Source organism: Carcharodon carcharias, chromosome 8 (genome assembly GCF_017639515.1).
Source record: "Carcharodon carcharias isolate sCarCar2 chromosome 8, sCarCar2.pri, whole genome shotgun sequence".
Classification (NCBI taxonomy): Eukaryota; Metazoa; Chordata; class Chondrichthyes; order Lamniformes; family Lamnidae; genus Carcharodon; species Carcharodon carcharias.
Genome location: NC_054474.1, coordinates 43,471,083 through 43,484,494, shown reverse-complemented (window position 1 = coordinate 43,484,494; position 13,412 = coordinate 43,471,083). Strand labels below are relative to the sequence as shown.

Below are 13,412 nucleotides of genomic sequence, written 5' to 3'. Positions count from 1 at the left end.
TTTCTGCAGTAAAAACTGGTCACAGCTGCCAGCATGAAGGGGAACCCCTTTAAAGGGTGGCCTGTGAACACAGCTGTGGCCATGTTTTAACTGTGGCTGCGGGTTAGGGGTTTTTAAAAAGCACTGTATTGCTGGCTCCCTGGTCTGGCACCAGGAGGTTGCTCAATCCCCCGGTGGAGTTTCAGCCACTCTGGAGGGGGAAACGCCAGCTAACCGCAAGATTCCAGTTGGCAGTGGGAGTGGGCCCTTAATTAGATCTCTTAATATGCCTAACTGGCAAATTGGCATTTCCCACCAATGTTCCAAAATGGCCCGCAAGCCAGAACATGTGGGCAAACCGGCACCAGACCGGTGTCAGGAAACTGCAGGCACGCCTGCTTCTGGCCCCATCTCCTCATGTGATTGAAAATTCTGCCCTTTAACTCGATTTCTCACTCCACAGATGTTGCCTGACCTGCTGAATATTTTCTGCATTTTTTTCTTTTCAGTGTATTACGGAAGTTGCAATTGTGTTTGAGGAAAAAAATCCCATTAAAACTAAAGTTATTGATAACATATTATTCAATTAAATTCTGCTTTTATGGACTTGTATTTTATATAAATGGGTAATGCAGAATTGTACGGATTATCACATTGTGGGAGTAAAAGAAATGCATAAAAACTGATTGCTGGAATGAGTCTTTGAATTCATAAAAGACCAAAAATACTTAGTTTAGAACTGCAACAAACTTGAACCCCAAATAGCCATCATTAATTCTGGTTATAAGCATTGACTTTTAAGTATATGTTTAAAATCCTGTGTTGTATCCTTAATAAACCTATGATACCTGATCGTCAACGTATAGGAAAATTATTGATTTGTGAAATTATGTATAAGAGCCTGTCTCCTTTCGGGTCAATAAGTCTTCATTAGAACTGAAAAATGTTGAAGGTAAGAGCAGGAAAAGGCACCGACACAGTCATTACTGTAGTGTAAAAGAAGTATGGGAGGGGACCTGAGTAGGACTGGAGCAAAGAATGTTCCATATATCTCATAAAACGGCAGGGACAGCTGGGACCCATATTTGAAGGAAGGGAATGGAATTCCAGAATAAGTTTTTCAATGTGAGAACAGGTTCTGCCAAATGGAGAGTGGGCAGTGATGGATGGGGAATGGCTGGCCGGCTGTTCAAGGAAGAAGTGCAGAGCCCTAAGATGGACTTGATGATAGATGGAGGTGTAGACGGATTGGAGATCTATGATGAAAAGCATTTTGCTTTTCAGCAGACTACAGCTTAGAGAGCAGATGAATTTAAACATCGTCACATACATTTCTAATGCATATACTTTACAGCAGAGATCACTAGACAAAAATCAGGAGTGCCTGTGGATTTTTTCTTCTCTAGATTAAAAGAGGTACTGAACCCAACTGCAGTAATCCCATCAGATTGAGATCAACTAAATAGACATTGATGCAGTAACTATCCATGGAAGTTCTTTGCATTTCTGTTATTCTAATACTTTAGAATAATTAATTTTCAAATGGCAGATGGATGAGTTAAGAAAAATATTAGAGTACGTCTGTTGTGCTGGTGTTTTTTTAATCATTTCTTGAAGGCATGTTGACCTCCAAAAACAAGGGTCTCTTCAACTCACACCTTTTCTTCCTTAAACCAGCAATGTATGGAGCTCATTATGTTTCTCTAGGTTTGTGGGTTTATGCTGCTTGCTTACTGCTTTTGCAGCAATGGAAAGACCACAGGGATCAGTTAAAATGCTCACAGTATTGGGAAGCATCAGGCTATGCCAGAGGCAGACTGTATCCACTTGTCAGTTCCTTTCCACCCACACTTACAGATCGCAGCACGAGAAAGGCAACGGCCATGTTGAACTGGCTACACATGCCTGGTTTGGCAATCAGTTAAAGGCAGTGCTGTAACACCTGTTGAGGAATACCTGCAGCAACATGCAACCTTTTGTTTGCCCAAAAAACCTTTTCAAAGATGAAAAATTAATCTCCTGTACCTTTGCATACAGGGAGTTAAAGCAAAGTGTAATCTTCAAGTGAAGTAGGGTCAAGAGCAGGGGTTCTAATTAGACAAAGGCACACAGACATGTTCAGTTCCCAGTTTAAGTTTATGCAGTCTCTTTATTTTTATATAATACTTCAATATTGTTAATTTAAGAGCCATGTATCAAAATGTACAATCATTTGAAAGCAGGGACGTTGATCATTTGGAAAGCAGGAATATCAAGTTATTTGGAGCATATGAGTTCCTCTGTAGCAAGTAAGAAAGAAAGTAGATGCAAAACTGAGATGAAGTAGCATGTCAAGTTTACAACAACTCCGTATGTACACTAAACAAGTAAAAAATTCCAAGGCACTTCTCAGGTGTTACTAAAGAAAAATTGACTGAGCCATCTAAGGTTCAGCTTAGTTAATGATCTAAATGTTAAGAAGTAGCTAAATGAGTAAAGAGAGGTAGAAAAACCAAAAGGTTTAGGGAGGGAATTACCTAGGCTTGGTCCTAAGCAGTTGAACCAGTCACCAATGGTGGACCAATGAAAACTGGTGATGACCAAGGCCACAGGATTGAAGGAATGCAAATATCTCAGAGGATTGTAGCGTTGCAGGAGGTTAGAAATAGGGTGGGACATTGTCATGAAGGCATTTGAAAAGAAGCATGAGAATGTTATTATATGTATTATTTTATATTACATGAGAATGCTAAAAGTGAAGTTTTGCCAGAAATGGAGCCAATGTAGGCATTGTCTATTATAAATGTGGGCTTAAGAATCCATAATGGAAAAAAGATGATTAAACAGGAGAATGTTAGCAATCAAAAATGATCCATCAATTGGATTGGGACTGAGGTAAAGAATTACCAGCCATAGGAAAAGAAAGATTGACATGGTGGGAGCAAGACCAAAGGAAATAAATACTGGAAGGAGCAAATAGAAATACCTGAAAAAAAATACATTAACAGTGGGATAGTCGGAATGGCAGTTAAAAAAAAAGTGATATTGGGAATGGCACTAATAGAAAAGCGCAAATAATTACTAAAAGAAGCACTGAGATGGGTGTAAAGCAAAGAGTATAGCTTAATTAAAAGTAAAAACTGAAAGAAGAAATGGAAAAACAGAGGAGCAATATTTAAAGTAACAGTAACATTGCAATAATATTAAAACAAAGACAGATATAGTGAATTATGAAATAAGAATAGAACAATAGAGGAACAGGATTTCAAAAACAGAAATAGCAAATAGAAAATTATAAACCCTTAACCCCACTCACCATCCACATAGACACATCAATACCTTGAACAATAGAGTAAATATCATTGCCCATTCAAATTACATCAGTTCTTTGGTGGTGACGGAGTGGGCTGATGAGGGTAGAACTGTTGATATTGCATTTGTGGACTTTCAAAAGGCATTTGACAAGGTACCACATAGACTTGCTAACCAATGTGATTAAAGAGACAGTGACAGTGTGGGCTTGAAATTGGCTGAAGAGAAAGCAGAAATTAGCAGTGAAAGGTTGTTTTTCAGTTTGGAGAGAAAAGTACATTTGTGCTTACCAAAGACTGGTATTAGAAACACTGCCCTGTTTGATATATATTAATGACCTCGACTTGGGTATACAGAGCATTATTTCAAACTTTACAGATGACACCAACTTGGCAAATGTAGTTAGCAATGAAGAGGATTGTAGCAGGGTTCAGGTACGATAGTCAAACTGATCAAATGGACCAACAAATGGCAGGTGAAGTTTTAAACAGAAAAGTGTGAAGCAATATGTTTTGGTAGAAAGAATGAGTAGAAGCTATATAAATAAATTGATACAATTGTTAAGGGATTAAAAGGGATTTAAGGATTTACGGGATTTTCAGGAACATAGAGACCTGGGGGTATATGTATGCAAATCTTTGACGGATGCAGGATAAGTAGAGAAGAATGTTAAAAAGTATATGGGATTCTTTGCTTTACTAATAGAGGAATGGAGTATAAATGCAAGGAAGTTATGCTAATTTTTAATAAAATACTGCTTAGGCCTCAGCTGGAGTATTGTGCTCAATTCTGGGCAACACACTTTAGGAAGGTTGTCAAGGCTCTAGAGTAGATGCTGAAGGGTTTTATTAGAGTAGTACCAGGAATGAATGATTTCAGAGAAACTAAAGGAACTGGAGTTATTCTTCTTAGCATGGAGAATGTTAAGAGGAGATTATGAACAGTTTCAGCAGAGAAAAGGAGAAACTATCCAGTAGCAGGAGGGTCAGTAGCCAAAGGACACATATTTAAGGTGATCTGCAAAAGAGCCAGAGGTGAAATGAGGAAAAAATTTTATGCAGTGTGTTGTTGTGATCTGGAATGCACTGTCTAAAAGGGCGGTGGAAGTAGATTCAAAAGGAACTTGGATAAGTACTTGAAAGGGAAAATATTGGGGTAAGTGCAGGGAAGTGAGACTTGTTGGAAGGGAAATTAAACCCAGTACTGGCATAAAAGCAAAACAAAAAATAATGCTGGAAACACTCAGCAAGTCAAGCAGCAACTGTGCAGAGACCTGTGCTTTCTCTCTACAGATGCTGCCTGACCTGCTGAGTATTTCCAGAATTCCAGCATCTTCAGTATTTTGTAAACTCAATGCTAGTGTCAAAAAGACATAATGCTTCTCATAATGTTATTGGAATTTATTGTAAAATAGAGTAATAGTGGGATGTGTCTATGTGTCTATATGTGTCGGTGTGTGTGTGAGACGTAATTGAATTAGTCTGGGTCCTTTGATCTAAGAGAGGTTAAGTTTGAAATGTTAATTAGATAAACATGGGGAAGTTTAGAAACATAGGTGTCAAGAGAATATTTGCATTTTGAAATAAACCAGATTCTTTTCGAAGGAGGGGTGAAATGTGTCACCTAGTCAGGTGAAGTTTAAAAATTGTTTATTTTTCCCAAAGATTAGTGGTAAAACTTAGTGCTATGAGAGGGTTTTATTATCAGGGAGATAAAGTCCAAAGACATAGTGCAACAATAGGTATTTGCATTCAAAGAGGAAGATATGTATAAAGAAGAGAAGACTGCTTGTAAGGAAACGCATTTTTAAGATCTTACAAGTGAGTGAAAACTCTTCAGCATTGTTGCCTCAATCTGCTGTCCTCAAAGGACTGCAGTTAAGAAAATTCACTTGGAATTTGACTTGTTCATGTTTCTTTGCCTTTAAAATCTATGGGCTGCACCTTCCGGATGGCGAGCAGGGGGCAGCGCCCAGTCGCCGATGCGTAAAATGATGCAGGGTGATGTCGGGCGAGCATCCCAACTTCACCCCGCATCATTTACGTTTTCAGGTTGGCGGGCACATAGCCAAGTTGGCTGCACGCCCGCTGACCTGTCAACGGCCACTTAAGGCCATTAATAAAGTAATTGAATCAATCAAAAGACCTGTCCGTCCAACCTTAAGGTTTGCGGGCAGGCCGGGAGCCCAGGCAGGCCTCTGAAAAAACATGAAATCTCGTCCTCAGGCGGGATGAGGTTTCACGAGGGTATTAAAATTTGTATTAAGTGTCTAAATAAAAGTAATTGACATGTCCCAACGCATGTGACAGTGGCACATGAGGGGACAGGTCAGTAATTTTTTTTCTAATCTTTATTCAATGTTTCAAACCTGAGCCAAACTCCCTGAGCCAGCATTTTGTTTCAGGGTGATCTGTGCACTCTTTCGGGTGATCTGTGCGCTCTTTCACACGCATGCGCGAAACCGCGCACTCCTGGCTCAGGGAATCCCCCCCACCAGCCGCACAGGGAGCACATAGCACTTCCTGGCGGACATCATGCCCACGTGTCATAACATAGTTAGGGGCTCTTTTCGGGATATATTTGAAATTTTTTTGAGTTGGTGAATCTGAAGGTTATGAGTACAAGAAGCACTTTGAATTCAGGAGTTGGTGTGACTTTTTTTTTAATAGTGGTGCAACTGCAATATAGCTTTGGAAGTTGCTCAGATTTGTTTGGGAGTTGAAGTTATAACTTTGGCTAGTTCACAAAAAGTAACTAAAGTTATGTTACTGGAATTGGTGGATAAATTACAATTGAGGTTAAGGAAGCAGATATAGTTCAAGGTATAGCACATCATTTAAAGTTGGAAGTGATACCTGACACTAGTGAGTCACAGCTGGAGGAAGTAAAACTTCAGCTTGAACTTGAACAAGCAAAGGAAATGAAAAAATCTTGAGCTAGAGGCAGCAGAACAAGAAAAGGGCATTTTAAGGGGAGCAAGTGGAAAGGCAGGAGAAAGAAAGGAAGCTGGAACTGGAATTCCAGGCAAGAGGCAAGGATAAAGAAAGAGAGGCAAGGGAAAGAGAGAAGGAAAGACAACGAGCATACAAGCTTGAAAGGCTGGAAGTTAAAAAAAGAGATATCAGATTCTGAAATAAGTTCTGATGAGGAAAAAATCTTTACCTAAAACCCAGAGGGTAGATGTTTAAATTTGTACAAGCTCTTCCAAAGTTTGAGGAAAAAGTTGTTGAAGCATTCTTTATTTCATTTGAGAAAGTAACTAAACAGATGAAATGGCCACAGGAATACTGGACATTGTTGTTACAATCCAGGTTGGTGGGTAGAACACATGTGATTTATGCTTCACTATCAGAAGAAATGTCGGTGAATTATGATGTGGTAAAAAAGGCTATTCTGAGTGCATTTGAGTTGGTTCCTGAGGCATACAGTAGAAATTTAGGAATATGGGAGAATAGCCTGGGCAAACCTATACTGAGTTGAAAAGAGTAAAACAAAGTAATTTTGACTGGTGGATACGGGCATTAAATATAGAGACAACATATGCACCTCTTAGAGAAGTAACTATTTTGGGACAATTTCAAGATTCAATTCCTTCGATAGTGAGAACTCATATGGAGGAACAGAGGATTCAAATGGTAAAACAAGCAGCAGAGATGGCTGATGATTATAAGTTAATCCATAGAGCTAAACCTTATTTTCATCACACTTTCAAATCTGAAAAGGATAGAAAGTGGGAAGGTGAAAGGAAGATGGGTAGTCAGGGAAAAGGAGTAAGTGGAAATTCCCAGGAAGTTTTTTCTCAGAATAAAAAGGAAGGTGCTGAGGGTAGAAGTGACATTTGGAAATTGAGGTATTTTCATTGCAATAAAATTGGACACACAAAGTCAGTCTGCTGGAAATTGCAGGGAAATTCAATTGGAATTATAGGGTGCAGAAAATTTCCAGAAGTAAAAGTACTGTGGGCTCTGAGGTTCAGGCACAGGAAAAAAAAACAATAGTTTGTGTACAGGTAAAACAGGGAGATTCAGTGATAGGTAATAAGTGGGAATGTGTTCACAATTTACCCAAGAGAATTCAGAGGAGCAGGTTGTAGAAATGTGTATAGGGTGGAATGGGTAAAGATGTTAAAATTTTAAGAGACACAGGAGCTAGTCAATCCTTAATGTTGTGGGATAGTGACATTTGTTGTTCAGAGGGAGTATTGCAGGAGCAGGTGAAAATAAGTGGGGTTCATGGAGATGATAAATCTATTTCATAGTGGAAAACAGATGAAATTACTGTTGGAGAGGTGGAAAAATTGCCCATTGCAGGGGTTCAATGTATTCTGGGTAATTATATAGCTGGATCACAAATTTAGATGATGCCTATGGTAGTTGAGCAGCCTGTAGCAGTGTTTTCAACAGACGTGTTACAGCGGGAGCATCCTGGATTGTTTCCAGATTCTGTGATAATGGCATCACAGGCTCATAAGCTGAAACAGGAAAACAGGAAGGACAGGCAGTTCAAAGGCAGGAAGAAGGTGTTGAAATCCAATTAGCTGACAATGTGTTTGATAACATTGTTCAGGAAGAAAGACTAAAGGACAATTCAGCTGAAGTGTTTAACTCAAGACAGTTAGTGGAGTTACAGAAAAAAGATTTGTAAATACAACATTTATATTAGACAGCTTACTCAGAAACAGAGGAATGTTCTTACCTTAGGATAATATTTTAATGAGAAAATGGAGGCCGTATCATGTCTTAGCAAATGAAAGCTGGAGGGAGGTGCATCAGATTCAGAGGATAGCTCATGAAATTCCAATTGGGGAACATTTAGGAATTAGAAAGACACAGGCGAAGATACAAAAACTTTTTTTTGGCCTGGATTGCATAGGAATGTAGTCAAATGTTGTAGAACATGTCACATATTAGGTGATAGGGAAACCAAAAGCAGTGATTAAGCCGGCACGTTTAATTCCAATTCCAACATTTGAAGAGCCTTTTACTAGGGCCATGATTGATTGTGTAGGGCCCCTCCCTAAGGCTAAAAGTGGAAATCAGTTCTTACTGACAATGAATGTGTCTGCCAGATTTTCTGAAGCAATATCTTTGAGAAACATTACAACAAAGAAGATGGTGGAAGGGTTAACTAATTCTTTTACAAGATATGACTTACCTAAGGAAATACAATCAGGTCAGGGTTTAAATTCTATGTCACAGCTGTTTAAGGGAATAATGAACAGTTTGGGGATAAAACAATTTATGTCAACAGCTTTTCATCCTGAGTCACAAGAGGCTTTGGAAAGATGGCATCAAACTCTAAAAACTATGATGAAAGCATACAGTCAGGATTATCCACAGGGTTGGGATGGAGGAATTTCATTCTTGTTAATTGCTCTTAGGGACACTCCTAATGCATCAACTGGTTTTGGTTCTTTCAAACTAGTCTATGGTCATGAGGAAAAGGGGTCATTGAAATTGATTTATGAGAAATTGGTGGATTAAAATTCAGAAACTAGTCTCCTGGTTTGTGTATCAAACCTCAGAGAGAGATTAGGCAGAGCGTGTAAGTTGGCTAGGGAAATTTTAAAGTGATAAAAGTGAAATCAGACAGGAAAGCTGCAGCTCATAATTTTGTTGCTGGAGGGAAATTGCTAGCTCTGTCACCAGTACTGGTTAACTCATTAAAGGAAAGGTTTAGTGGGCCTTACAGGATTGAAAAGAAACTGAGTGAAGTAAATTATTTAATATACTTCCAGATAGAAGCAAGAAGCAGAGGGTGTGTCATGTAACTATGCTTCAAAAGGAGGTGTTAGTGGCAGTAGATAAAGAGAAATAAGTAGAAATGCAGGATTCTGAAATTGATTTTTCTCTAGTCAAACTGGATAATGAGGGGGTACTTGAAAACTTAAAATGTAATATTGAGTCACCTTACAGACAAGCGTCAAAGTGATTTGGAAAAGCTATTGCAGTCACACATAGCTATTTGTGGAAGTAAGCTGGGGAGGCCAGATGGTCTGTAGAAGTCGCATCTTTGGTAAGGCAACATCCTTATAGACTAAATCCAGCAAAGTTATCACAAGTACAGAAAGAAATTGACTTCATGGCCAGGATCTTTAGGTCGGCGAGCAGGGGACAGGGCCTGCTTGCGGATGCATAAAATGACACGGGATGACGCCGGGCAGACCTCCCGATGTCACCCCACGTCATTTCAATTTTCCGGTCGGCGGGGGCGCAGCCGAAACAGCTGTGTGCCTGCTGACCTGTCAATGGCCTATTGAGGCCATTTAAAAAGTAATTGAGATAATTAATGGACCTGCCCGAACCAAAGATTCTGGCCATATGTGTGTGTGTGAGAGAGAGGGACTTAATTGAGTTAGTCTGGGTGCTTTGATCTAAGAAGAGAGGTTAAGTCTGAAACATTAATTAGGGGAAGCATTTTCCCCCCGTCAGGGGAGAAGTTTAGGAGCGGGTGCATGCAGGCGCGCCTCCGATCAGCGCTCCCGATTGGGGGTGCACCTCCATTTTATGTGGGCGGGCCAATTAAGGCACGCCCAACGTGACGTCTGCCAGAAAGCGCTATGCATTCCCTGTGTGGGTGGGGGGGAATTGCCTAAGCCGGGATTGTGCTCTTATGCGCATGCGCACGAGCGAGCACACTGATCTCCCTGAGGCTAAGTGCTTCCTCAGGGAGATTGGCACCAAATTCAAAAATGGTCAATGCTTTTATGAATTAAATTTTTTAAATTTCTGAAAGATAAAGACATATCCCATCTCATACATGAGATACGGGTTTAATTCAATTTTAATCCATTTATTTATAAATTCCAAAAGCATTTCAATCTCCCTGAGGAAACTGAAGCGCTGTTTCATGCATAGGCGTGAAAGAGTGCTGGCCCCGACTCTCCCTCCTCCCCCCGCCCGCACAGTAGCGCTGAGCACTACCCCTTGGGTCTTACTCTGGGTGGGCCTTAATTGCCCACCCCTGTGATATGGTGGTGTGGAGCCGATTGGGGGCAGCTCTGCGACCGGCCCTGCCTGCCCCCGCCGAGCCCGTCCGATGCAGGAAAAATTCAGGCCATAGTGAAACAATAGGCATTTGTAGTCAAAGAGGAAGGCATGTACAAAGAAGAGAAGACTGTAAGGGACGGCCTTTTTTAGATCTTACAAGTGTGTGAAAAGCCTTCAGCATCTATGCCTCATAAAGGCCTGAAGTTAAGAAAACTCGCTTGGAATTTGTTCAGGGTATCTTGTTTCTTTGCTTGGGTCTTTTAAAATCTATGTGTCTTACTGTTGTCTTAATGAAAGTGTAACTGAGAGTTAGATTGATTAGGGATTTAGAAGTTATCATAGTAGTAATTTATAGATCTGTGTATGTATTTAAAATAATTTATCTTATTAATAAATGTTTAATCTAGTTTTATAAAAATCCTATCAGACTTGGTGGCCTTGTTACCACTGAACTCAAGGCACGAATCTCGAAATTTATATAAATTGAAAATTAGACGTCTCAGTTGTTTCAAGTTTCCCTCTGGGATTTGAACAGCTCAGCATTTACCATCAGCTGTGTTATAACATGGCTTTGAGCATCTGGACAACACACAGAAAGGTTCTGCAATTACAAATAAAGCACAACCTTCATTTGCCAGTTATGTCGATTGGGCTTCGAAGGCGTCGTCCTCTTAAACAATGGCAGAAATTTACACTGGCAGGATTTTACGGTCCCGCTGCTGCAGAATTCCGCCCAAGGATGAGCCCACGATGCGGGGGAGGGGCAAATCGCATCACTGAGTCTTACCTGGCCTCACAGACTGAGTCTGCATTTGTAGTCTGATCTTGACCAATTCCACCGGGGCACCAATTCCCACTGTGACGAGACCCACTACCGCGCTCGCAGCCGCCACATCAGATAGAGCAGGACTTTGGTGTCCGTTATCACCATGTCGATACTGACAAATGAACCTCTGAGCATTACTGTACACACCGAGCGCCACCGAGTTATACACGGCGATGCTGGCTAAGGGGAAGGATAAACCTTTGAAGAACCCAGCCACCTAGAAATGGATTCAAGAACAATCAGCGACATCCACACCTTCATTTTATTCCCAATATTAAAGAAATATCAATGAATGGGAAAACAAGCAAGAACTTACGTGTTCGTTTTTTAAAATTGTTAGTACACATTGGGCAGTGTTCTTGTACCCATGGCCGGCTTGCAAGCGAGTCTGAAAAAGCAATGGACTCTGACAAGTCAGGGAAGGAACGCTCAATAGGTACGTTTCTTTCAACGACTTAAACATGCTCGGTGAGATACGCTGTTTAGAATGGAGAGTTTTCCAATCTAATTTTCACCGCGCATGAATTGGAATTGGAAATTTACCTTCACCGTGTCGAGCGGGTGGCCGACGATCACACTAGCAGCACCTACCACGAAATAAAAACTGGTTGAGTTACAATAGCTATGGAGCAATCTTCCTAAACTGCCCCTGCAGTGTCACGGTGGTTGACGGTTCAAAGCAGCTCAAATGACTGTGAATCGCTTGGGGACCCTGCCACCGTGACTATCGCCGCCACATCAGATCGGACAGGACTTTGGTGCCCGTGGGCGTGATAGTAATACTGGGAAATGAAATTCTGGTGAGTAATTACTGTATACTCCGAGCAACACCGAGTCATTCACTATCCGGCAGCGAACAACGAAGTGCCTAGCGACCTCAAGGTCGTAAAAGACCCCGTGGAATACAAAATAGGTTCATGAAATTAAATTCTTAAGCTTTTAATGCTACTTTATTAGGAACGTGAAACATCAAAGCAATAGACGAACCGTGCCCGTTTCAAAGCAGATTAACTTTAACCATTGTGCATAAAAGCTCCGAATCAAACAACCTGTACGAAGAAAAATCGTTAAGAGTACCTCCGATCCACCCGGCGATGAAATCATCCAGCTGAACGATCGTATCCATTTAAACCTTGCCGAGCACAGCTCTCCCTCCAGGGCATCAACTTGGCCCCAGACTGACTCCTGCGGGAAATGCATGGGAAACAAGCAGCAGCTTTATCTCCGCAGACCTGGCTCCGCCTCCACCGACTCGGAACAACACAAGATCGCTGCAAGCTCCGCGGCCAAGCTGGATGGTGCTCTTGTGGCGGGAAGCATCATTCAACAGCTCCCCGTTTAAATAGATGTGAATGTCCAGTGTGGGCGCCGGTCGGAGCGGCTGCTCGAGCAGCTTCAGATATTTCACCAAGGTGAAATGCATTCCGCTCGTGGAGATTGCTGTTCCTTTCAATTTTACACGAGTCAGAAGTATTTCATGCATCGCCCACCACCCCCTACCCACACCCCGCCCCACCCCCAACATATCATTCAACCTAATTTCAGCGATTACCTGAAGAATAACAGGAAGGAAATGCTGAATGTTTACCCGGGCCGAGTTTACAGTAAACACGCCCCCGATTCTAAACTTTTTGCTAATTCGGAGATTATGGATGATACTGGAGTCCGGTGGACGCAACTCTTTTCGCGGAACATTGGCCCAGATCCTCCGAATGGTTTCACTAACACAGGGTAAAGCTCTTTCAAATGTCCCAAAGCTTTTCAATGTGTTGGTGAACGAAGATTTACCAGAATACAGCAGTGGCGGGGCTGTCTTCCCCCGATGGTCCTGCAACACGAAGAAGGACTCAGAAAGTCTTGGCTGACATTCACTTTGAGATCAGCTGTAGTTTCCTCTACCTAGACATTAAAAAAAACACAGCCATTATTTTCAGACCCTGCCACAGACTTCCTACTCTCGCCATGAACTCCATCCCCCTCTCCAGCCACTATTTCATGCCGAACCAGACTGTAAATGTGGTGCCCTGTACAAAGTGGAGCTGAGCGTCCAGCTCTGCATTCTTTCTATCGAAGGCTATCTACTTCATTCTTCATAGTATTGATCTAATCCCCTTATGGAAGTTATAGTGAATCTACTTCCACCCCCTATTCAGGCAAAGCATTCCAGATCATCATACCCTCTTGGGTAAAAATATTTTTCATTATGTGGGCTCTGGTTCTTTCGCCATTTGCCATAAATCTGTTACCAACCTTTCTGCCACTTATTTACTCAATCAAAATGCTCCATGGTTTTAAACACCTCTGTCAAACCTCCCCTTAATCTTTTC

At 41.3% G+C, this 13,412-nt stretch overlaps 1 protein-coding gene across 5 annotated transcripts in view; it reads right to left on the bottom strand.

Annotated features, from left to right (window-relative positions):
* LOC121281298 (solute carrier family 25 member 48-like) overlaps positions 1-12,407 on the bottom strand; it is a 34,710-nt gene extending 22,303 nt beyond the window's left edge. For 3 of the 5 annotated variants that reach the window (XR_005943854.1, XR_005943856.1, XM_041194171.1), the window contains exons 1-3: positions 12,163-12,407; positions 11,402-11,473; positions 11,047-11,302 (exon numbers count right to left, since the gene is read on the bottom strand). Coding sequence is in view for 2 of the 5 variants with exons in the window: in XM_041194171.1 (XP_041050105.1) it covers positions 11,047-11,302; positions 11,402-11,473; positions 12,163-12,285 (451 nt within the window). In the remaining 3 variants the exon portion in view is untranslated. Of the gene's footprint in view, positions 1-11,046; positions 11,303-11,401; positions 11,474-11,628; positions 11,673-12,162 lie in introns of all 5 variants that reach the window. The other 2 variants (XR_005943855.1, XM_041194172.1) reach the window with 1 other exon arrangement.
* Positions 12,408-13,412: the final 1,005 nt, after the last annotated feature.